Source organism: Pieris napi, chromosome 11 (assembly GCF_905475465.1).
Source record: "Pieris napi chromosome 11, ilPieNapi1.2, whole genome shotgun sequence".
NCBI lineage: Eukaryota > Metazoa > Arthropoda > Insecta > Lepidoptera > Pieridae > Pieris > Pieris napi.
In genome coordinates this window covers 9,104,019-9,131,886 of record NC_062244.1, presented here as the reverse complement: position 1 = coordinate 9,131,886, position 27,868 = coordinate 9,104,019, and the positions used below count along the sequence as shown (strand labels likewise).

At 32.1% G+C, this 27,868-nt stretch overlaps 1 protein-coding gene across 3 annotated transcripts in view; it reads right to left on the bottom strand.

Moving 5' to 3' along the window:
- LOC125053672 (inverted formin-2) overlaps positions 1-27,868 on the bottom strand; it is a 73,538-nt gene that overhangs the window by 14,327 nt on the left and 31,343 nt on the right. For all 3 annotated transcript variants that reach the window (XM_047655164.1, XM_047655166.1, XM_047655165.1), the window contains 5 exons: positions 14,792-14,818; positions 3,115-3,223; positions 2,251-2,331; positions 1,516-1,675; positions 355-388 (listed from right to left, as the gene is read on the bottom strand). In XM_047655164.1, coding sequence (XP_047511120.1) covers positions 355-388; positions 1,516-1,675; positions 2,251-2,331; positions 3,115-3,216 — 377 coding nt within the window. In that variant the 5' untranslated portion in view covers positions 3,217-3,223; positions 14,792-14,818. The remainder of the gene's footprint in view (positions 1-354; positions 389-1,515; positions 1,676-2,250; positions 2,332-3,114; positions 3,224-14,791; positions 14,819-27,868) is intronic.

The window sequence follows — 27,868 nt, the reverse complement described above, 5'->3', positions numbered from 1 at the left end:
TTCCTGAACTTCCACAAATATTTCAAGATCATTAGCCAAATCGGTTCAGCCATTCTCGATATATTATATAGATGTATCGCGAATACCATAGATACAAAATCCAAGAAGATTATTCCTAATTCAAAACATCTGATTAAAAAACATATAACCTTTTTGATTACAAAACCGTTGGAACTGGTTAGTGACAAATTAGGTTTTTAAGCGATTTGTAGTGTTTTAATTAAAATGTGAATACTGTTGACAAGTTGTTTGACCACATTAATGGAAATAACAACTGGAGTTTTAAGATTGTGGGCGGACTCGTAAATAGTGGTTCCGACTACCAATTATTGTAATAGGCTACTTTTTGCTTACCTTACGTTACTCAATGTTGGTAGTAAGCCCAGACCTGTAAAGAATATTATAATATAATTATTTAAAAAAATATTTTTAATTCTAACACACAAATATACAGTATTTACAATTGGCTTAAGCTAAATAGAAATAATAATAATTAAAAATTAATAAATAGAAAATTAAAACAAATTTTAAAAGATTGGTCCCTGTGGCAGTGTACCTTTAACGCTGGCAGCATTTCCTCGCTGTATTGCGATACATATTCGTTGAGCGAGGAATGCACCAGCTCTGTGGTCACCGATGCAGTATTTAGTTAGGATATAATGTGATCATTGTGTGAACGTCACTCCTAATTAATAATGCATAATATATGCACCTATTTCAACCCGCCTCATGTACATTTTATTCTTTATCCGGGAATTAAACGCGTTACCAGATACCATGGAGGCTCTTACTAAAACTGAATGCTTAAATAATTTTAATAATATTTCTTACTTTTAATATAAAACATCGAGGATGAAATGTAAAAAATATATATGAATATTTGTCTTAACTTGACCTTAAGCAGCGAGCAAGTAATGAAATTATGAGGATCAACTCAAAGGCCAGTTGTCAACCCTGTACAGCAGAATACTTATCTTTTAAGTAAGTAATAATTGGAATACATTTTTGATATCACCCAAAGACAGTTTTGTGTGTATTTAATTTATACGTCATTAAATAGATATTATATACAAATTCTTATTTTCCAAAAACAAAATCAAATGAGTAAAGCCTAGTGGAGCCTAGAGGATGGATAACATACATTTCTGTTTCATTAATAATTATAATGAAATGAACGCATGAACGCGCTCACAAAGTTCTAGCTGAACTTTAAGGGTGTGGTTGCTTCTTGAGATTATGTGGTTGCTTAGGATACAGTTTAGACTTTTTTTATATAACTGGGGGCAAACGGGCGTGCGTTGCCGGCCTTTTAATAATTGGTACGCTCTTTTCTCTTTTCTTGAAGAACCCTTAGGCAAATTGATTCGGAAATACTTCAGTGGGCAACACTGCCATAAGAAACGCTCAGTTGTGGACTACTGAGCCGAAGTACAGAACCAATAGTTATATTTGTCAGTTTAGACTATAGACAGAAAACCGAATAATTATCTAATTATATTTGATCCGATTTCTTACCAATAAATTCGTTTCTCACTCGAATCCTATCAGGCAGTCGTGGTGCGGAAATGATGAGACAGTTGATGAACGCGAGCAATGCTGTTTTGTAGTCTATGGTGGCAGCATTTCGTAGTTCATCCACAACTATGCTCAGACGGTACCTGTCGCCTTTCAACACCTGGAAATGGATTAAGAATATATTAAACAATTATCTAAAAGTATTTTAACGTAAACTGTGTTAATGTGTCTTTATATTATGTAGTAGCTTGTTGCAATCTATAATTGTTCATTAAAAAGGCTTACATAAGATTTTTAATGTTCCATAAACATGCAATAATATAGTTCTACCTTCATATACCTGTGACCTTTAACTAAGCACAGTATTTTTATACACGTGTTTTAATCAGAGGTTTAGTTAGGCCACTTTGATGGTTTGTTTTTCACGTATCAAGTAATATTCATTGAAAATGTTACACTATTACGGCACTAGGTTTTTCGACATTTATTTTTAATTAACTTTACACTATAAAAAAGCCGTACATTAATAATTAGTCGTAATTCCACATTTGTACCTGAGAAATTCCATTCATTCACGTACTCACATGTACCGCTCAGAAATGACGGCATAGTGCTCAGAGTTATTTTCTGATATAGTAACAGCTTTCTAAGCGTTATTCACGTTGGTTCATTTGACAGGTTTTTTTTCATGGGCTTGTTAGTCTATATGTATAAGATTTGTATGAATACGGCTACCTTATATCGATCCAACGTGTCGACCGCTCTGGCATACCCGTCTGCATTATACACGCAAAGAGCAGATAGCAGCTCAAACACCTGCAATGTAATAGTACATACATATACATAACTACATACTTGAAAATGTATCATTATTAGTACAGCTCAGGATTAATTGTTTAATATTTTTAAAAAAGCAGTGGCGCTACAACCTTTTTAGTTTGGTTTAGTTGGTAGGGCCTCATATTCCTGAATCTGTTTCATTATCATTTTTCAATCGAACACACGCCGTCGACTTTTTTTGTTAAAGGCAAGCTGGTGTCCTCACGATGTTATGCTTTACCGTTCGAGCGAATGTTTAATGCGCACATAGAAAGAAAGTCTATTGGTGCACAGCCGGGGATCGAACCTACGACCTCAGGGATGAGAGTCGCACGCTAAAGCCTCTAGGCCAACACTGCTCTAATAAAATATATATAAATTTTTTTTTTTAAATATCGTGTTGTACGAAAACACGCCATAAATAATTAATCTAAAGATGTCCAATTCCATTACAAAAAATATCATCAATCCTATCTAGAATCCCTTTCACCACTGGTGTTTGAGTCATTAGGTAGATAAAAGAGCTGAGAGATCTCCAGACCAGCACTATCGAAAATATGAGTAATAATAAATAAATCTTCCCATAGTAGTTGTGCCCTTGACTTGGAGCGAAATGATTTAGTTATGTTTGCTTATATAATATCTTTTGTGGTTCGAAACTCTCAACAGTTCGAACAATTATTGCGCCGTTACTCGAACCCGTATCTAACCTCTTATATGGCTATTTTGTGTACCGCAATGGAATATTAATAGTGACTGGATAGAATCCATAGAACCTACTTGTTTCTTGACGGCGGAAGTTGGAGACGTAAGCGCTGCAGCAAGTTTGCTGGCGTACTCAGCGTGCTCCACGATATAATCCAGGCCTACGCGACTCTCCATTGTGACTCTGTAAAACATATTTATGGTTAGACTATAAAAATCTTTTAAACAAGCGTAAAATTTATAGAATGTTGTCACGTTCATTAATCTTAGAAATGACAAGGACAAAACACATTTATTATTTTTTGCCTGCTAAGCGTTGTTACTTATATATTATAACATTTTGGTTCAAAATGGAGTAATGGTGGAAGATCTTTACAATTTTCTTGTAAACCAAAAACTTGGCGATAACAAATATTGATGGACGGTTTGTTGCCAGTTCTTCTCACCCGCAGGGTGATTTGGGAATTTGTAGTGAATTTGCATTTAATATTGACTTACATAGTTACCAATATTAATTAATAAATGTTGTCTATATTCGATTTTTTTAATAAGGGCCAGAAGAACCAGCCTATATACGTATACTAGATGAACATACATGATTACATGTTTACCTGGCTAAATTTTGAAAGAGTATTGTTTCTGTGAGAACGAAACGCCAATCCATTTTGAGCAATGTGTTTATAATAAAGTAATATAAACCCTATATCATTATTTAATCCCACATCTCGACACTTTCTTACACAATTACATCACCATAATGATTGCAATTGTTGATCATGACATTGAACAAAAACTGATTGATCATTGCTTATTATTACATAAATATTAACTACGTGCTTTAATATATTCTTCTATTATAACATTTGAAATAAAATAACATTTAGTTCAAGAATATTATGATTTTGGTATTAAATTTACAAGTTTAACAAACTTATAATTTCAAAAACTAGACGAAAATTCTATGTTGTAGTTCCATTTATTTTTCATATATGGAATCAGCGAACTACTTTGCACTACATGTTTTGTGGGGAAAAACAGACTTCATAGGCCATCTGCCAGCGTTGCTTAGATAGTATGTGGCTGAAAAATATTTTAGATTTCAGAGTCACCTCCGCCAGCAGTCAACAATTCCTTATCTACGAGTAGGTACGTACTTTCGCTATTTACTGGTTTCTTCAATTCTGCACCAGAATTATTATTTGAGACAGGTTTGGGAAGACTGAATGTAATTTTTTTAAGTAGTAATAAAATTTGATAGTAATTTAAGGTAGTATGTAAGTTAGTATATCAATATTACTTTTTGGCACCTTTTCTGTAATAACTAAATAAATATATATGTTTAAAGTTGCGTATATTTTTATTGTGATACAATTGTTATTACTAAATTATTCATTATTATTCTTTAGACATTTCACAGAAATATTGTACAAAATGCATAATGATTTGAATATTCAACAATATTTAAGAACTACTAATAATGTACGTTTATAAATCTAATATAATCTGATAGATTACTATCATGTAACAAAACAAATTGTTCAAATACCATTCAAATTTCTCGTTACCAAATGGTAACATGAGTCAAGTACCGAGACACTTCTGTGAATTGTCTGATTATAAATATCTTAATGTTAAGTGAGTATCAATTGTCAACCGCTCAGTGGAACGGTGGATGCTGATCGGTGATTCTTGGAATCATTTGGATGCAATTTGCAAATTTGCGACACTCCGCCAGTTACATCGACTGTTCATATCAATGTTATAAGGAAATGTTTCAAATGAAATTGTACGTTTGTTTGCATAGAAACTGATTTACAATTTACATGGACTATTTTATTTTGGAAAATTTAGATAACCATGCCTAAATTATTAAGGTTTAAGAATAACTTTATTTGTCATAAGAATTGCATACATACATAACTCACTTACTGAGAAACAATATTTAAAACTAAGATTAAAAATTAGAAATTAGAGCGCACAGATGTAAGTACATATATAAAAACAACAAAACAAAACAGCACTAAAAAGCAAAACACAGATGTTCGAATTTGATTTTTTACTAGATGTGGCATTGATGGCATAGTCTGATATAGCAAGTTTATAGTGATTATTTTATTATTTTTCATAACACTATTTTATTTTTAGTTTATTGTTATATAAAAGCATTATTAAAGATAGATAAAACGTTTATAATACTATTATACAATTTTCACTCCCTGTTGTAGTATATACTATATGAATGATCTTTTAAGATTAAAAATCATAATCATCTATCTATTTCGTATTATCGTTTATAATGCAGCCCGAGGGTTAAATGATTAAATTTTACGATTTGCAGATTCGCAAGCTGTTTGCTATAAATTTATTTGGTTTAAAAGTAACTAAAGTCCACACCAAAGATATATTAATAAAAAAGACTATCAATAAATATAACTGTAGATTTATTTGTATAAAACAGACCCGCTGTTAGATTATTCATACAAATGCTTTACGCCGTCGTCACCGGTTTATATTTGTCAAATACTGTGTAAAATACAAGCACTAGCTAATATATATAATTAATAATATTAAAATTTAATATTAGTGTCTCTCCAAAATTCCCTAGATGTAGGCTGGCGCTTTTAAAAGTTCAACAAACTGACAAAATGGTTCGAAATGACAGTCTTTTAGAAGCACAGTCAAAAGTCGAACAAAGAAACCGTTGTAAACGAAGGTTGCGATTAACAATACATAGATGCACATATCGATATAACAATATTCTTTGAAGGTTGTCCTTGTAAGCTAATGCTCACGTGTTGATAAAAAACTGGCTCACAGCTGACACAGACCTTGGTTATGCAACTGACCGGTTCTGACGTGATCGAACTGTATTTGATTTATTTTACTAATGTGAATTTTGCGCTTTAAATGTTCGGCACTTGTATAGAATATACGAAGGGAAACTTTTATCTAATACGAAAAGGCCAGAGTGCATTTTAATTATATTTATATGCAGTTTCATATACTAAGTAATATATGTAACCTTCATGAATTCAAATTGAAATACTAGTTAATATGTAATGTGCTTTTTGAAATGAATTCCTTTTTTTACCATTATTCCTCGTGGCTTGGTTTGTCATTTCCGTCGTCACAATATAATTAATTATATCCCAAAAGATTCCAATAAAAATATATTACACTACGGACACATCACATTGTCATTTATGAAAAAAATGAAAAAGTTCATACGACATTCATTACAGCACCGTGTTAATGCCGCCAAAAATCGACAAAACGCGCATGCGCTAAAGCTGTCAGCAGAAAATTGTTTAGGTCATAGAGAAGACACCGATGCTCCATAACAATTAATTCAATCTCATTGGTAACAATCACTTTAAAAATATCTGCGTAGGTTAAAAAAAATCATTATTTTGTTATAGAAGAGATGTTTTTTAGAGGTTAGTAGTTTTGACAACTACCAAAAATTAACTAATTTCGAGGCATTATGTCAGCTAAAAGTTAATTTAATATTTAAGTTAAAAATTAATTTGAAATACCAATAAGAAGTGTTTAATTAATTACCCTTTATCGTCCTTAGAAGGTGGTAAAAATCATTGTTAGAAATATGGCCTAAGAATGGGTATCGAATGATTCATTACGAAGCTGATTATAAAGTATGTAGTCAATTGGGCCGGGGTGTAACGGTTCTGGGACAGAGGCGCATTGTTCAACACACGTACTGAAAACTAGGGTTGTCTATCGATAAAAGGCAATAATTTTTAAGTAATACATTCATAACATTTTTAATATTAAAATCTTAATAAATATCATAGAATAGATAGATAGGCAAGGCAAGCGTTTCGCAAGTATAAAGCAAACCGTGTTAAATCATTTAACTTCATAGATTTTTATTGATGTCTAAAGCACATGGTCCTAAGATCGACTATCAGATACAAATTAGTTTTTCTTATTTAGTATTTATTTTTAATCAAATTTAAAAAAATAATTAACGAAACCCAGGAATTTACCTGAATAATTTTTTTGTGTCCCGTTATGCCTTTTTTAAATAAATTATGTTTTAGGCTATATAATGCTTTTATAAATACATCGCAAACCCTACATAAGACCGGAAGTTCGTACTTGTAAGTAAGACGCGCGATGCGTTCCTATTGGCCGGATGTGACCCTTTGGGTAAGTACAACCACACGCTGACGTATTCTAGATGGGTAACAATCTTATATTTTCTAAGACATTAGTCATGGTACGCTGTATGTATTAGCATAGGTTACATAAACACGATATATAATTTTAAAATCGACATTAAAAAAAATTATGTCAAAATTTACTTTTTATATTAAATTTACTTATAAAATTAAGACTTATATTTACCAATAATATTACGCTACGACCTACAGAATTGTTTGAGTCAAGTTTTGAGTAATACATTCATAACATGGTTTAATATTAAAATCTTAATAAACCAACAAGAGCGTAAGAGCGTTCCAAGTCTTAAACCGGCAACGCACTTGCGAGCCTTCCCGTGATGTATGTCCATGGGCGGCAGTATCACTTTTCATCAGATAAGCCTCCTGTCCATTTGCCTCCTATTACATAAAAAAAAGAAATCATAGAATACATAAATAGGCAAGGCAAGCGTGTCGCAAGTATAAATCAAACTTCATAGATTTTAATGGTCAAAATTAAGACTTTTATTTAGCAAAAATATTACGCGTTTATTTTTAAAATAAGAAAGTTTTGATGAGTTCAAAGAAATTGCACCAGCACCCATTAACCGCGCGGAGAGATATCTCATCTCATAACTATATAATTATAAAGAATGTTAATACTTGCCGACAAGCACAATCAGGAAAGCCGACTTCCTACCCGTTTCCTCACCTTGCCGATAGAATTCAAAGTGCTCGTAAAAGGGCAGAACTTGTCCCGGTGACCTGACCAAATCGGGCAAACCTTGCTCTGAGGCCGCCGGGCAAAAATATGTATTAACGGAAGGTGAGAATTTTAACGCTTGCTTTTTCTTATGTAATTACTGCATCGCTTAAGATACTGTGTGATATTAAACTAAAGCCGACAAAAAATATATCTGACAATATTATACAATTGTAATATACCTATTAATTCGTCAACGTTAAAATAATGTTGATTTGTTTTATTCGTTCAAAGCTATATATTTTTTTTTAGAAGATTAAAGCTATGCCTATTATACGGACTTGGGAATATTATAAGTAAAAAAGTCCCAAATAAAATTTTTATTTCTTAGAATATATAAACATTGAAACAATTAAACGGGGTGTTGTTAAATTGCAAAACCATCAAAAGATAGTGGCTGAATTTTATATTATATATAATTTTATAATTATTGAATTTTATAGATCCGTCTGTTAATATTTTTTTCAAAATCGCTCTACAGTACTAAAACAGCCTATCCGTAGGTTTTACTTATTAATCCGAATTCATGTATTGACTCAAATAAAAATGTAAAATAACTCAAATAATATGACTCAACTACGCACTTTTAAGCCTTTTGGCAGTGTGTTTCCATGGAAGGCGGTATTACTTAACATCAAATGACCGTTTGCCCTCTGTTTGAAAAAAAATTAGTGCCTAAATTTTACATATTCATAACAGAACGGCATGACAATACTGAACAAAAAAATTAATTGACACAGTATGACAATGTGAATATGGCATATACATTAGACTCGTGATCTTTATGGCTACCATTGTGGCCTTTGATAGACCATTTTATTACCGCGCAGTATTATTCATGTAAGGTTAAAAACTCTTGATTATAAATCCTAATGAGTATAAGACGCTACACGATGAAGCGTAAGTTAGTATTTAAACAAAACAAGATGAAATAACAAATTTTTGGTTTCTCTGGTGTTAAAGTAAATCAATAGACTAAATAGTTTGTGATTTCGGGAACTTTTTTCGCCGTAATTTTTTCTTAGACTTTTTAGTAGCTACATACCGACATATGAAACAATTTGCTATGCTACCCCATAGAGACTGAAATTCCCGGAATAAAAATCAAAGTACTTAATAAAACAGTGTTTTTTCCAATTTTTCTCTCCATAAAGTCCTCCCTAGGACTTCAAGGAATAAATAAACATATTTTGCGATTCAGTTTTATATAAATTATATATTGATTAAATAATAGGTTCTATGTCTGTTTATAATTTCACAGGTTATGTGTGAAAAGGATTTCGGTGTCTCGCTGAATAAATATCACTCGGTGAGGCGAGATATATAACTAATAAATACGCGTTTATATTAAGAAGTAGAAACATATAGTACTGGAGTAAACATAATAGTTTCACTTGGTAATATGAGGTATCACAATTTTGTTGGTACTGCGTGAATAAGTCCACAGGCTTCACGGGACCTCCCACTCACAACCTTGGTCTTTGAACACTTGATTGATCGGAAACTTGAAGACATTAGGGTCAGTTTTGAGTACCTATTGTTATATTTTAAAATGAATTGAATAGTACAGATCAGCATATGTACATGTCAATAAAGCTGAATTTCGTATAGCACCAATACTAGGAGAAACCCACTTTTAGCAGAATCAACCTTTTTCTAAGAACATTAGGCTTATGATATTACTAGCCGTTTCGCGCCCGCTTTGCTCGACGAATTAAAATAAATTTTATGTTTCATTATTTTATTTTTTTTCATATTTTTATTATTCTTCTTTTTAACTTCCCGCTAAGAAAATTGAAATATTTCGAAAATCGAGTTTTTAACAGATGTTGACGTTTAGAGGTTCTAGGAAGCCTCCCCGAATGTTTCCGCGGTGAAGTCCGTATGGATAAATTTTCATAAAAGTAAAACAGCAATAAAAAAATGAAGGAACGTTGGAATTTAATAAATAAATAGCCATAAACCATCTAGGAAAAATTCGCATCGAATGGTGGTAGTTTCATGTCGATACGATCAGTGGTTTAGGCGTGATTGAGCCTCAAACGAAGACCATTTTCATTATATATATATAGAAGATAGCAAACATTCTATTTTGATTTAAAAAAATTTAATTGTTATTTTTTTTTAATTGTTACTAAATGTAATATTGATGACAGATGTGTCAAAAAGACCCTTACGTGGAAATTGGAATGTGTCAGTGTGAAGAAAAAGAGAGACGCCCAGCGGAAACCTGGGAAAATGAAATAAAAGAGATAGCTGGGAAAGATTGGAATATAGTAGCGACGATGAGAGGCAAATGAAAGAATTTAGAATAAATTCAATAATAACATAAACATAATGTAATCCTTATAGTAGGTACCTACTCGAATATTGGATATTTTTATTTTATTTATATGTAATATTATTGTGGCCGAGAGTGGTGTGTCAAGACTCAAGGGTAGCTTTACACACCACTTGGTAGATTTTGTTTTGCTCTCATTATGATACACTCTAGCAGCTCTGGGGTACCCGGTTCTACCTACTCAAAGCCGGTTTTGCTATACAGACTCTTGTATTATAGTCTTTAAATGATTATTTTCACTTCAGTTAGAGTATTGAGCCCAATATTTTTCTAACAAAAAATCATGAAAGTCGGAAAAAATCAAAAACACACCGTACCGTTGGCGTATAAAATAAACTTATATACCTTTTATACAGACGCTATAATAACAGTAAACTATTCCAATGAGTTCCAATTACGTTGCATAAATTTAAAATGCATTCATATCTTAATTTATCTAATATTTCTATATTATCTTGACAAACGCAAATGACAAGGAAAACAAAACCAGATCATTAAATCAATTCGATAAAAACCATATATGGCCTAGAGCTAATACTGAGAATCAGCATTCCTGCATCCCATTAGTAGACCTGGCTGGAATATTAACTGGTTTGTTAAGCAGCTGTTTTGTCAACGTTGGCAGAATGTTAGACGCTAATATTCGTTCTAAGGTAGGCCTTTTGTAATGTAAAGCATTACTTCAATCATACTTTAAAACTGCGCTAAGCTTCATTGGGAATATAATTAAGTATATTCTTTTTGAAAATATCATCACTGAGACATCATTGCACATTACTTTAGGCTAAGTAATTTAAGCTTATTTACTATTAAAGATATTTAAAATATGAAAGTGTCTGCAAACACTTACTTATAGTCTCTTTGAAGGGGAAGTCACTCTGTGCTATTTTGTTGCACTTACTACTGTTTAGCACTTAACACTAATTTACTTTAACACTAACGTACACTAACACTAATTCACTAATTCAAATGGTTTTTTCCTCTTGTTTACAAGAAATTATTCCCTCGAAATTTACCTGATGGTGAAGCCTTCGTTCATGAGCTCCAGGATGTTCCACGTTTTTTGCAATTGTACTGGCGATGTCATTAAGGTCCCTAGGGAAGTAGTTATTACGAGCATAGTATATTGTACAGTAGCCTTGACTAATCCTAGAGCACTTTGTTTTGAAATCGTCAAAGCACAACAACAAAAAATTAAACTGGGTATAGCTTTTTGGGTTCCTCTGATTTTTTATGGAAAAAAATGACAAAAACTAAGATTTCATACAAATAATTGACGCACATCTACAATAAGGTATACGGTTAATGTAACTACATACTTTGTTTTCAGATCATAAACATGTTGAAATCTTCAATTACATATATTGTCCGGTTATTTATTTTCACGTAAAGGAAACAGAGACTACCCTACGGCTCATTACAGGTAACGGAGTTATTCATACTAAGCTGCTAAGCTGCCTTCTTACCCACAGAGTCAAGACTAAGTATAAATCCCATATGTAAGAAACGTATTAGATTTTTAACGGGAGACTCCCAAGTCTCGACTCTGGAAACTCTGAAAATGTGATAAACCTTACCAGTTCCTTGATGAAACTTCTTTTCGTATTGAATCTATCTGAGTAACCGTATCTTATTTTTCTACCATATACCAAAGCATGTAGTTACTTTGCGTTAAGTTAACATGTCTTCGCGGAACTAAGTACGATTTTCAGTGATTATATAAACATTACCAGCCCACAATAGTTAATGCACAGACAGACATATCGGATAACATTAATATATCGGGCATTACACTAAGGAAATGCCTTGTTGAAGCGAAAATTGTAACAAAAGCCAATTTGTAAGACAAATTACCGAAGATGACTCAAAAATGTTAACTAATTTAAACATTGAATGAAAACATGTGATTCAGAAGGGTGTAAGCTAATTGTCAGCCACTGAAAAGGTTTTTTTAGATTCTCTAGAGCTGGGTCCCAACCATTTTTGTGCCATACGTATGCCCCTATATGCATAATTTGCTTAATAATTTTAGTAAATAGTTTAAGTGTGTAGTTTTAGTAAGAAATCACTAGAAAATTGTTAAATAAACTAAAGTACTATTTCCGAACCAATTCGACTTAGGGTCCTTCAAGAAAAGAGCGTACCAATTCTTAAAAGGCCGGCAACGCACTCGCGAGCCTTCTGGCATTGAGAGTGTCCATGGGCGGCGGTATCACTTAACATCAGGTGCGCCTCCTGCCCGTTTGCCCCCTGTTCTATTAAAAAAAAAGTCAATTTACGAATTGCCCCCTTAACAGTTAAATGTACCCCACGTTAGGATACACTGCTCTAGAGAGAAGGGCAGTCGGCCCCCTTGACCCCCAAGGCGACGGACTTGGTGATTCAGAACTTATTTGTATATAGAAGGAGATTGTAACTTTCTAATTAATTGATTTCTTTTTCCACTATAGGTTTAATCGAGCTTAGCAATTACTGTTATCAAAGTGTTTTAGTGTTTCACTAGATTTAGATTTTTTTTAATAATCTAAAATTGATAATTATTTATTCATATCGCACAATAAATCTGCTTAACGGCTGTTCACTGAATCATGCGCCGGCGCCACTTAATTATAACGATACTTCATGGTCAAGTGTTTTTGTACTTGCGTAATGTATGTTTGTCTGCGATATGCCAATCTCAATAACTTAAAACAATACAAACTATTAGCTTTAGATAAGTAAATGTTGAAGCATATTCATTATAGTTATTACAGTTAATGGATTTTGATCTAGAAATAATACCAATTAGACCTTTCCATTTTTAACATGAAATATATGAAGAGTGGTTAATTGATCACGTGACTTAATACTTGCGGCACGCTTGCGGTGCTCTAATCCCCATTCCAAAGTTCTATCGACATTTTAAACATACATTGCAAAATATATATATTTTTGAAGTTATACTTCTTTAGGCGCGTTATGAAAAAATGATGAGAGTGAATTTTTACGATACGGAAGATGCTAAGGCATTGGACATAATTTAAAAACAACATTCGAATAGTAATAGAATTTATGTTATGTAAGAGAATAATAATAAATATTTATTTATTTAATTTTTCAAATGTAAACTTAACTTTATTGACTATAGTGACTCCTTTCCCAGTCTTTGATTATTTAATTGTAATTAATTCTTTGCATGCAATCAAAAACTATTTTTAATAATGCCAAAGAAGTATAACTTCTTACGCGCGTACAAAAGTACACGCACCCTTTTTTTTAATACATGTTATTTTTTGTTAGTCATGTTCTTATCATTCGTTATAGTCAAGTAAAGGTTTGAGCTTTTGGAAGACTTGTTATCTCTCTTATAAATCTGCCAGGCGTCTTGCCATATTTGATTATAACTATAAAGCTTCTTAAATAAACTTGGTTCGTTATTTCGCTCATTAAGATCCATTTGGTGCGCTTATTATAAGATAACATTACCATTAATTACGAGTAGGTATAAAACATTGAAGTAAAAATACACTTTCACAGTATTACTGTTCTGCCTTTAACTGTTCGTGCTTTAAATTACTGCAATCATCGACAACATTTAAAATTTAAAATTAAATTAACTCTGAAAACAAAATTTTGACCACGTAGAACTCTTTTAATGATCAACACTAATATTATAAAGAGGAAAGATTTCATTGGTTTGAATTGAATAGGCTCATAAACTAGATGACTAATTTGGTAAATTATTTTACCATTAGAACCCTACGTTACCCTTGGTGAACATAAGCTGTAGTCTAATTTAAAAAAGTAAGGATACAACATGAAATACGATACTGTAACAAGATGTTAAAAAGACGAATAAAAATTCCTAAATCGCGTACAGATACCGGCAAACTTCTTGAGCATTAAACAAGGGAGTTTGCGCATCGTATCGCAGCGCGGGACACAAACGTCAACTGATTTACCAATCACGCGATCGACACGTCACTCTCCCGCCGCCCCCCTCCCAGTGATACCTAAAAATCGCTTCTGCGCAGGCCAGGACATTTGTTCCAGATGTTTGCCGGTATCTGTACCCTACGGAAACTATTGACAATAGAGCAAAGTGATGTACTACAGTTTTATAGAAGACATCTTTTAAAAAGTCCGCGATACCGATACCGAGTGATATGACTAAAAAAATAGGGAAATTCTTTTTGCATTTAAAAGTCTATTTACCGAATAAAGCTTTAGACTATGGAACATCGTTCTACGACCGAATTAATGCGGGTACCACAGAGCATAGCTAGACAGTTAGAGACATTCTTTATCAAATACCAATGTTTTTTGACACTTTATTATTCTCTGTAATTTAGTATGAACTTTGTAATTAAAATCAGCGTCTACAATCTATGTAGGAAGGGTGACCATTTAAGGAGATAGCTTCCTTATACCGAGTTATGCGCAAATTGCCGTTTAAGTCAAGATATTATTTTTTACTTTATAACAAAAATGGTAGGATCAACTTACATTTATAGCCTTTACAGGATGCGGCTTCTGAAACAAAGAAAATAATATTTAATAAAATGAACGCAATCAGAGCATAACGAATATAATTTTGGCATAACTGTAATTAAAATAATATATAATAACTATATATCTTTTGCCTTTAAAGATCCTCCTAGTCTACATATACTAAAAGAAAGATATATAATTTTTTTTCAGCACCTTATTTTTGAAAAATGACACTAAATCATGCATAAAGTAGATTGTTGAAAAATCTGGAGTATTTAAATTCCTTTCCTTTTCCATTGTAAGGACTTCATAATATAATTGAAGGACAACTTCAAATATCTTGGTTGATAAGGTATTTGTTAAGAACTAAACAATATCTGCGCATCTTATGAGTCGGGCTAACTTCTTGGCATTGTAAGGGTCTGTTTCACAATGTACGGATAAGTTCTACATACGTTCCATATTAGCTATTTATTACTTATTGGTAGGATAAACACTATTGTTGCGTTTCACGACTGTCAGATAGCGCTATTCGTCACATAAAGTCCATCATAAGTTATAAGTTCGATGAATGTCAAATAGCACAATTTATCTTCCAAATAATTTATGTGTTGCATAGCTATTTGGTACTTTATCCATACATAGACAAACAGACCCTTAGTCAAGTAAAGTATATATTTTGTTAGGGAAACCTAGTCAAAGTATATGAAAATCCAATTCCTTTAAATACTTTCAATCTGACCCTTTTTTATCTGAGTCTGTTTATTATTAAATTCTCGTTTCCGTGTCTTTACTGCTTGTATTAAGGTGTATACACAATGTTTAATGTCAGACGTACAATGACAGTTGTGGTAACGATGCTAATAGAACCTTCCGGAAGATAGGCATATTACGTTAAATATAGTCCTGGCCTTAAGTTTAACGATGAATTTAATTAATTGGTTGGTTTTAATTAATACATACAAAAATATCTAATAAAACTGTTCATAGATGATTATTTTATTGATTACAAACTAATAGAATAAATTATTGTATTCGTTTATTACTAGTGTATATGTGATATGAAATCGTGTATAAAGCATATAATAATGCATCTTATGTTGAAGTACTTATTATCTTATGGTTAATTTTATCTCTTGGTACTTATATTTCCACTTCAGGTAGAAATCGAAATTATTCTCAGAAAATAACTAACTCGCAAATATTCACGCAAAATCAAAATATTTCAAGTTTCTAAATACGTGTGTGTGTTTACGTTGTGTTTAAAACACATATATATATATATTATATATGTGTGTTTGATTTTTGTCTTTATTTTACTAAAGAATAATACATTTGTTTTAGGTAATAATGGCATATCAAAATATTAAGCTTGTTTTTGTTTTTCAATGTACAAACGAAAAATTCGTTGTAATACTAAAAATCGATTCGACTTTTTCATGTTTCGTGCTGTTAGGAAGGAAAGAGATGAAGTGCCTAAGGATAAAATTAGTTTAACGAGTCTCACGTACAAAAGGTTAGCTGTCCCAAACTTGGTGATAACAATACCTTTCACTTATTGCCTTATCTGTAACTCTATTATCTATTTGGACTAGAATTATACACCGTTTCAACCTTTTTGGAACATTTGTTTCGAAAGTTTTTGTGGCGCCATTTTGAAACTTTTGCTAGAGAAATCGTAGTACTCGTACGAAACGTTAATTAATTTGATTCAGTTATTGAAAAAAATTAAATTTTGCAAGTATCTACTTTTTCTATATTCAAAACTATCTACATACTTTTCTGAGTACCTAAAGTCATTTTTGTCAAAGGTTTTAGCGGGAATGGAACCCAAGACCACAGACCATGTCTTTTCCTTAACAAAGACATAAAGCCGGATGAAACCTTTTTAAATGTGTGATATCTAAACAAATATAATCATATACAGTCATGGAATGCTCGGATTATCAGGAAATGTTATGATCGAGTCAATTGACGGTTGATTTGGTTAATCATTGAGATTCCTTCTATTACTTTTAAGACTCATAATTTTATTTTATTCAGTTTGTTTTGTTATTATTTAATTGTTTCATAATTTGGAATCATTACTTACGAATAAACAAATATTTTACGACCAATCAGACTGGAGTTCAGTAATAACTGGAGGACACCAGTAATAACTGGTGAAATAATAGCAAAAATATAAATTCTGAAGTGTTAATAATCAAATAAGAAGAGTACAAATTGTATCTATTGATTTTTTTCCTGTTGAATAAAACCTAAAAAGCACACTAAAAAGCTAATGTAATGAAAGTTGAATAGCGACAAGTGACAAATATTCGTACAATGGTACGGAAATATGTTTGTACAGTTTGACCTCATCACTGGAGGTCGTTATTTTGCATATCTTCAATACTATTTGTATCAGAAGACATTTTTTATTGTTGGCCTTTTGCTAAAATGTTATGTAATTATTTATTTCTAGCATTCTCATTTATAATTCAAAAAATTGCAATCGCAACAAAATCTTAGGTACTATTGATTTAGTATTTCAATTATAAATATAAATTAAAATAAAACTAAATATTAAAAGCCTACTTAAATCATTTATTAATACTGTACGTACCAAAAGTCGCTAAATTTACCTTATTTATTCATTTAAACTTCGTTACCTTATACAAAAACATACATATAAAAAAAACTTAATTAAGTTATTAGGCAAATGCCCTTATGGCATACAAGAGATTTCTTCCAGACAATAAAAAAACACCTACAGGGGATAAAGTACAAGAAGTACATAAATAATTAACATTAACTAAAATTAAGTAAATATATATGATATACAAAATATATATTTTAAAACAATTCATGCGCGCCTGTTTGGTCATGTTTGATATCCGATAACACGCTTTTGGTAATTAAAATCAAAAGCTCTACATCCACTTAGTTTCTTGACTTTGAGGCCATGTATTCAAAAATTTAGTACAAAAGTTACAAATACATTCTTGACAAATACAGTTTGCTGAACAATAATGTAACACAGTGTCAGTATGTACAAACAGACATTATGTCCTTTAATCGTTTGCAATCAATAACTAGTGGCTAAGTGTTAACGCAAATGTGTAAATAATGTAAAGTATGTGTATACTAGCTAATATGCTATAGAAAGCTTCACTGAAACGACAAAGAAACAGTCGTATAATTTCAGCTTTTGTAGCAAACTGTCAAATGTAAATGAAAGTATAAAATACCATATGACTTCGAAAGACTATAGCTTTTTAACTTCCAGTAAATTACTAATATAAAAATATGCATTATTGATACTCTCGTTGATTACCTTATTCTCTGGACTATACATTATCCTGTTATTTATGACGTAAATGAGGATTCATAACGACCTTACAGATACAGAACAGATTTGTGTATCTCAACGTCAGTCAAAATAACTTTATTCATATAGGTAAACAAGTATACTTATGCACGTCAGAAAAGAAGTTAAATTAATTCTAAATTTACATTTACTACCAGTTCGCAAGTCAGGGGCGTAGTCTATAGATCTGCCCTGCGATTCTGTAACTCACTTTTCGAACTCACACAGCGGTTTTCGCATCGGTGGTCGCTCTCAAATCAGTGTTGAAGCAGTCCAGTGAGTTCGAAAAGTGAGTTACAGAATCGCAGGGCTGTTTCGTGATCATTCGTTTTTTTATTAGGTGATCAGCTTTTTAACACCGCCGTCGACCTTAAAATATTTTTAGGTTTCCTCGTGATATTTTCCATCACCGTACGAAGAAATGTATTTAATACTCGCATATATATAGGTGCACAGCCAGGGTTCTAAACTAAAGCCACCAGACCAATACTGGCTATTTACCATAAAATATCACGATTGTTTTTTCATACAGTAATGAACACAGTACAGCGACGTATTTTCTTCCCCGTTCGGTCCAACGAAATAAACCAAATAAACATAGTTAAGTACTATAGCATTCATTTCTGCTTAGCTGGAGAGCAAGCCTATGGACGCGTTCGTAAGCAAACAGATGTGTTAAAGTGGGTCAAAAACAGCGTCTCAGGGCCACTGTCCTGCGATTTATTTAAAGGATTATTTTCTATCTTATCTAGTGGAACATACAAATATGATGATAAGAAAAACTGATACAAAAAGTTTAAAGAATGCTTTTGTCCCTTAATTGCTATAGTATCATTAAAATTTCTTAGCTTGTTCTAGGCCCTGCGCGCATTAAACATTCCTATAACCATGGTTTTTTTCAAATGACGATCACAAACGATCACGTAAATGACGTTTTGTTGAAATAGTTTTTGTTTTTTTTCAAATACTATTCAATATTTTCATCACTTCATAGCAATGGGAAATTAATAAAAAAGTTAATTTTAAATTAATGTTAAAATAAACGTTCAAAAATCATTCATTTGTGTGTTTGAAAAACTAAACCTATGTTAAATGGGAATATAAAAAAAAATATTTTAGTGTAATGTCTAGTAAAATAAATCATTATTTTTGTAACTATCCAAATAAATATATTTTTGACTTACTCAGATTCTAAAAATAACAAAATACTGTTTTAATTGAACAGATTTTTTCCAAATTTTCACTTTTAAAGGTTCAGTATCAGAGGGTTACGTGAAACAAATATTTAAAAAGTGTCAAACAACCCTTGTGTTGCGTGTAAAATAGTAATTTAGTGCGTATTATAAAAAATTCAGTATCACCTTGTCACGAAGACCTAAAACGTTTTCTTTGTGTAGATTATCTTAATTGGCGAACACGCAAGGTCATTTCCACAACCTTCACTTTAATTTTCCGTAATCGATACACTTTCTTCGTAAAACTAAACAAAGAGAAGTATTTAGTTCCTGATCCTTCCATAATAATTTATCCCTATTTTCTACAGAATATACTAATACAGAAATGATAACTTTAGCTTAGTACAACATTTCTCAAGCGGAGGGTCGAGTTTGTTTTAAAAGGGGGTCGCAGTCTGTTAAATATAATAAATACAAACTATTCGGCACAAAAGATTCGTTTATTCAAGGAAATAATAGTTATAGTGTAGTGTTATAAAAAAAATTTACAGTGACGGGGTCGCAAGACTGTTTTACTTTTCGGCTTTTTCGTGGGTCGCGACATAAAAATGGTTGGCGATTGCTTAGTAGTTAGTTTAGTAGCGTTCTACGGCCTTAATTGAACTGGCATTTAATTATTTTTTGACGTTCATAAAAAAATTATATTTAATTTTTACGACAAATAATCCAAAGACAGAAAAAGCATTTATTTGCCAAAAAGAATATTATCAAAATTGATATTTTATTTACAATATAATATATCCTACCTGGATACCTGTAACAACTTTGAATTATAACATAAAACCCTAAAACGCAGTAGGAAATAATTAAAGTTGCTCTTATCAACGTGATATCAGTGTTCATAGATACTGTATCTCGGACAACGAACTCTTATGCAATATTGTGGAAGATATACGCCGTCTAAAAATATAATAGAGCATAAAAATACAGCGTTTAAAGGCTAAAGATAAGCTAGATACATTCCTGCATCTGTTTTAACATTTTTCATTAGGCAAAAGCAGCCTTTCTATGGCATGCCAGCTTCCCAAGCATATTAACTTTTCCATTACCTTACGAGTTTCCACACATATAAAGAAAAATTCCATTGGTGCACAGTCGCACGCTCCTTGAATCGAGACCTCGGCAGAACAAAAGACCACGCGGCCGTACACCGACTAAGTGGACTGACGATATCGTCGAGGAGGTTAACTCCCAATGGATGCAGACGCCAGTGCAGGGAGTATTGAGATGGAGGACGCCTACGTCCAGAAATGAACTAAAAAGAGGCTGATTATGACGCACAGTTGATGCTCACAGCCTCATCGTTGAAGATCGTAGATTTAGTTCTTAGGGTTAAACCAGACTAAAGCCTTAAAACCCAGGCGAGTTAAACATTGATGAACTCTTTTTTAGGTCTTGGTTTCAGATTTCTGAATCTGTTTTATGATCATTTTTAAATCTAATAGGCAAGTAGGTGATCAGCCTCCAGTGCCTGACACACGCCGTCGACTTTTTGGGTCTAAGACATGTCGGTTTCCTCACGAAGTTTTCCTTCACCGTTCGAGCAAAATGTTAAACGCGCACATAGAAAGAAAGCCTATTGGTGCACAGCCGGGGATCGAACCTACGACCTCAGGTATCAGAGTCGCACGCTAAAGCCACTAAGCCAACACTGCTCGTTAAACATTGATATTTCTATTATGAAATAAGTAACACAGGTGGAACGAGGTTCTATTATCCATATTAAAATTGCTGTGTTAAGTTATTACGTTCTATTTTATGGTATAAATTCCTAATAATATGTCGGCAAATTATGGCAAAATACCTCATGAAATATCGTGAGAGATCGGCCTCTGGACCGGTTGTCGAAAGATCACTAGTTCACAAATGTCACTCAATATCAGCGGATAATTATCACGTTTAAAATCAATATTTAGAATGCGCCCACGCACTCTCACCTTGCATGTTATACGAATGGACCTTTTTAAATTTCTCTTTGGCAAACAAAAGTGTCTTCCGTCACTATGTCTATCTACTGATGTAAGAATTCATTGATATTAAAACAATCGTTAAAATTTATCTCTAATCATTTGTTAATTCCATTAATAAAATGTTCCAATATATATTTAATTATTAGTCTTAATAACTATAAATCGAATTGAATAGAATACCACAAGTCATATGAGATATATCTACTGTTCGCTAGTTTAAATGCTGCCGGGCAGCAAAGCCTAGAAAGCTTGACTTTGAGCTTTTAATTTCAATAAGTTACTATATGAAGACACTGTCTCATTATTCTCTTGATCTTGAAGGTGATTTCTTAGTACAATTGTAATTATACAAATTTAAATAATTAGTTTCTAAATGCAAACAAAGGGCCATAAATATTCAAGATACGTCGATCGGCCGGAAGGAGATTTAATTAAGCGTTTTGTCACAAGCCTTTAGAACCAAGCCGTCTATGGAACACGTCTTAATTGATTCAAGTGTATGAACAAGGGCGGATCCAGCCTGGTTCTGGGGTCATGACCGGGGGCTAATTAATATGTACCGAGTTCGTGTTTTAGTGAAACAAAATATTGAAAAGGAATACATACTATAAGAAAATGTATCCCCATACCCTTCTTTTTTTATAGAAATTGGGGGCAAACGGGCAGGAGGCTCACCTGATGTTAAGTGATACCGCCCATGGACACTCCTGATGCCAGATGGCTCGCGAGTGCGTTGCCGGCCTATTAAAACCTTTTGGTGTATCAAAGTTCTATTACTATAATATTATTAGGCATATTGATATAAAAAAGAATGTAAATACTTCGAGTACCAAATATTTCGAGAATTGTTTAAAGTAAGATCTCAAATAATAAACAAAACTCTGACTAAGCAAAAGCTCAGACTTCGATTTACGAACATGACCTACGTCATAACAAATTTGCACACAATAACAAAAGAGACAAACATACAAATTAGCCGAGACAATAAAGAATAACTTAGTTTTATTTACGTTTGTTTTGGTACAATTTTGGCAAAACAATAAAGGCTTTCTCATACGGATTCGCAATGATTCAATGTTATAATTTACCAATATTTTTATACACTTGAAAGATTAAAAGAAAACTTTATAACACATAATAAAAAAGCATCAACAGTAAAATTGGAAAGTGCACTAGGATTCAGTGTGTAGTAGATTCATATATTTGACTTTGACATTTGATTCTAGGTACTCAACGTAATAAATTCTACATAACTCTTGAGATGTTTCTTTCTTAAGAAACATCTCAAGAGTTATTACTAACAATCTAACAGTCTTCTGTTAGATTGTTAGTAATATAAATATTATATTATATATAGGTATATGTTAAAGAGTTTGTCGTTTCGAAGGCCAAGACACATTTTAAGCCGCAGTGCCACCGTAGTGAGTCAATGATTAAACACAGATAAAACAGAATTAAAATTGGTGGTGGCTACGCTAAGGGTTCTATGCTAAGGGGTTTATTAGTAGATTGAACTATCCCGAGAGTCTTTGCAATGACACGGACCTCGTGATCGAAGCTGCTGAGGTAATATTGCTCACTGACTCTGTATAGGAAAGAACAGACTAGCCCGACACTCCTTTTCCTTAAACAATTAAAGGAGCAAACGATGCATAAACGTTTTTCTATATTCTATAAATAGACGACTGCGGGTCTATTATATCCTGCGACGAGTTTAGAAGGCCCTTAAATGTGAATCACTTTTATTTGGTTTTATTTATGGTCATAAAATCCAAGCAAAGAGTATGATGTTTTCAGGATAATCCTTATATATCTTAATAACTCTATAGCTTTATTATACCTTCATTGTTCCGAACTCCAATGAAGCATGGAGCATATTTTTAATCTTGTTTTAAACCAAAACATTGTAATAATTAAACTAAAAATTCATAATGTTACGAGTGAATTCTAAAACTGTTTTTTTTTGAGAGCAGCTGCATAGGTATCCCTTAACGTAAACAACTGTAAATATCTAGCAAAAAAACTATCATAAGCATATCTTTTAGTGGGGCATAGAACCATTAATATGTAAGGATATCATTGAATGACGAGTTACACTCCATTAGTGAACGACTCACTGAACGGTGACGTGTTTTGTTTAATTGATACCACTCCCAGCTTTCTATTCAATTGATGTTTAAATGGCGAAAACTGGGGACACAAATGAAGTTCTAAAAAATATATGTATGAGTTTATTTTTAAGTTAACAGGCTATGGCGATTTATTTTACAATTAACAGATTTTAAAAGTATTACTTAGGGTCTGTTTCACAATGTACGGATAATTTCTACATAAGTTCCAAATTAGCTATTTATTACTTATTGGTAGGATAAACACTATTGTTGAGTTTCACTACTGTCAGATAGCGCTATTCGTCAGATAAAGTCCATCATATGTTATGAGTCCGATGAAGTGTCAAATAGCACAATTTATCTTCCAAATAATTTATGTGTTGCATAGCTATTTGGTACTTTATCCATACATTGTGAAACAGACCCTTAGGATGACAATCTGATTGTGTCCTTTGAAGTGATATTACGCTTGGCTCCGCGACGTAGTGGCGTAACTATATCAGTAAAAATCGTCCCTACTCAGTTTAATTTCAATAAACTTCGAGATTTTCAGCGTACTCAATTACACGTTGTATATGTCCCACCAATGGCCATAGGCCTCCTCTCTTAGGCGAGAGGGAATGGTCTGAAGTCCCCACGCTAGCGTATTGGAGACTTCACATTCATCCATAGATTACATCTCTTGGGCATGGGCCCTCTTGGGTCGGGGGCCCGTGGCACCCGCCACCCTATTGCTACGTCACGGCCTGGACGCAATTTTAGTATATCTAAGTAGTTTTTTAGTAATTAATCATGTATGAAGTATTAAGTACAATAACAGGATCGTAGCGCTCCACTTAACATGTGTAAAGTGACCATCCCAATCGTAACCCTACACCAGGTCGACGACTTATTAAAGTAACCCATTCATAGTTTTTGTATGTGATACCATGCCATATAACATTTATAATATATGTATAGATAATAGACACATCTCATGATAGAAATCTTCTATTCCCTACGGTAATATAATGATTTTATTGTATAAAAATAAATTCGCCTTGGAGTAGAGACTCTTGGGCCGTGAGGTTCAAGTGCACAGGCGCTAATTAAAGATTTAAGTTGACGCCTGGTAGATAGTACCGGTGACCCCAGAGCTGGTGCTTTCCTCGCTCAACGAATAAGTATCGCAATACAGCGACGAAATGCTGCCAGCGTTAAAGGTACTCTGCCACAGGGACTATTCTTTTTAAATTTGTTTTAATGTTTTATATACATGTATAAGTTCGTTCCTACAATTTGATTCGATGACCAAAAGTCCCCATGGCAAATAAGAACTGGTGTCACTTTAATTAACTATCAGTAGCGTAGTTATGACTATTATAATTCATTTTTATATCATTTTTAAATCGAAATAAACGTTGACTGTAACGTAATTTTAAAAAAAAAAGCCTGACAAGTGTTAAATTGTAACAACAATATTTTTTTGTACAAAAACAAGTTATTTTTTTGAATAAAATACTAAGATTTTAAATTTAAAGTAAAATAGAATTACCTCTTACTTTCTTGGCAAACACAATTCTATAGAGGTTTAAGTTAGGCAGCATACAATCGTTTAATTTCACTTTTATTATACACACACACTACATAATTTTACATAATTTCTACATCAGTCAGACACCTACATAAATGAAAACTGGCGTTTCTATGAGCTCTTGAAATACTCAAATTGGAAGTGATACTGAAGTGGCATTGTAATGTGTGTTTGTAATGTCAAGGGCCCGATTTGCGTGAAAGTTCGACCTCAATGACCTGCGAACTATTTCTGCTAGACTTTCATATTGTAGCTTATGATTGGAAAAGCTTGCTCGTATTTCATTTTTAAATCGAAATAAACGTTGATTCTAACGTAATTTTAAAAAAGGCTGACAAGTGTTGAATAAACTATAACAGTATTTTTTTGTACTAAATCCAATTATTTTTTTTAATAAAATACTAAGATTCTAAATTTAAAGTGAAATAGAATTACCTCTTACTTTGTTGGCAAACAGTTTTGAATTTTATTTAAAAGTTTTGAATGTTTCTATCTTGAATAATCGGTTTCTTACTCCAACCGGTTTGAATGAATCAAACCAAAATTTATTTTAAGTATATGAAGTGGTTATAAACTTGTATCGCCAAAAGCCGTTTTCACACGACCTTCTGTGCCTACCATAACTAATATTTTCTGTAGAAAACGAACCAACGACCTCCTAGCGCCATGTGCGTCACCTATCCACATAGGTAGTATCCTTTTATTTATTTCCAACACAAACTTACATAGTAATAATAATAATTAAAAATAGAAAATTTTAATAAATTTTAATAGTTTGATTCCTGTGACAGTATACCCTTATTAGTTATTGTAATGACAATAGATCTAAATATATGTATATTATGTTCAAAACAGAAAACAAGATTGCGAAGCGCTGCAGTCATCGAACAAAAGATATTAGCATTTGTGAAACATGTATTTCCATACTTTCGCTTTCAAAGTATTTCAAAAACATACATGATTTAAAATCGACGTTTAAGGCCTTTGCATACGGACTACAAAGCATACACTCTTTGTACAATCGCTGTTAATAAATATATTTAAAAGAATGGTCCTTTATTAATGCGGTATAGACTACGGATATACTGACACAGAATATATTATGAAATTATGAATAGTTTAAATGATAGTTTTAACATGGCTGCTTGTTATTTGCAATTTCTAGTACACTTCTTCTTTTTCATGTGTCCTTTTATATTATTGTCTCTTTCACTTTATACTATGTTTACATATGTTTTAATTGCTTTGCTTTGTACTATTAGATTTCATTCATAGTTTCATTTTATCTCAATAACTATATGTCTTATGGAGTTTTGCACTTCTTGCTGCTTTTTTCTCACAGTGGTTGCTAAAAGAGTCGATTGCTCGAAAGCGATAATGCATTCAGTTGCCCTCCTCTTTATTTAATAGTTATAATTGAACTATTTTTCTTGATACTTGCAACGAAGTGTTAATAAATAAATAATTTATCAATCACATAAGATTATATCATATATACTCACATAATTAAGCATTTAAATAAATATTTGTGTCACGTTCTCGTTAAGTAAATGCTTTTTATACTTACATAGTTTTTAACTTAACATCTGTTTATGTATACTGTTTATTGCAGTTCTGGAGGTGGACCGTATAGGTGAACAGGTTGGACTTGCTACTAAAATACGGTAAGAAAAAAAATACTACGAAATTAAATGTTTCGGAAGGCAGAACTAAAATAAGGCTGGTTTGATGACATATCACAGTATACATAAAATTGGTACAGGAAGGCAGGAAATAATTAGCTAAGATTATTAGAGTTATAGGCTTTTTTATAATAAATATGTTTTTGAATTTGTAAATTAAAAAAAAAGTTCTTGGTACGGCTTTTACACCTAACATTAATCTAATTTAAGAACCAATTTACTGATACTTCACATTTCTGGTAGTAAATCTAGATTCTATCGTAGCGTAGTCAGTTGTGAATAAATACCCTAAATCAATAATTACAATAAAAGAACGCCTACTCGCAAAACCGTGGGAAATGTAAAATTTCGTCAATATTTACAACATAATTGACAAGTCTTTTGTACCAATAAAGCGTTTTGAAATTTTTATACGACTATTTAACAAGGAACGTAGTGAAATTCCTACTTTCTAAAATCAATTAAAATTAAAAGCCAAACACCACCAAGTGTTTGACGAATATTTAAATGGAATTAATAGATCAAATAATAAACTCATTGACGCCACATTATTTTATTGGGCCTATTAAATGTTAGTTAAATTAGTGGTTTTTTTTTTCTTGCGTAGTCTACATTAATATAAAGTAAGATATTACTTATACTTACTTACTAATAATAATATATTTGCAAGAATATGTACAAAAATGTTATGGTGGTACAATCTAAAGTTCGCATATTCTAAAATATTTTCTATATTTCAGAATATGCGAACTTTAGGAATTTTACATAGAAGTTACATACATTAGTCGTATCATTATAGTAAATTTTTATATTTTTGTAGTGATAAATTATCACATTATTTAAAAATATTATAACATTATCAAACTAATATTAAGTAGTTATAATGTTTCACGCAAATCATCATTAATAAAATAATTTTTTTTTTTCCAATAGTAGTACATTAAGTCGATTTTTAAAAACTCTTATAGGAACTTACTTATTATATTCTAAGTAAACCGTATATTTAAAATATAATTAATATTTCAATTTTAAGCTATACATATTAATAATTAAAAATTTGCTACCCGTTGTGCAGACTGCGGTTTTTTATTTTATTAAATGTTTTTTTGTTTATACTAAACTCTACAACCACTAAACCGATTTTTTAAATTATTTTGCATGTATCAGCACGT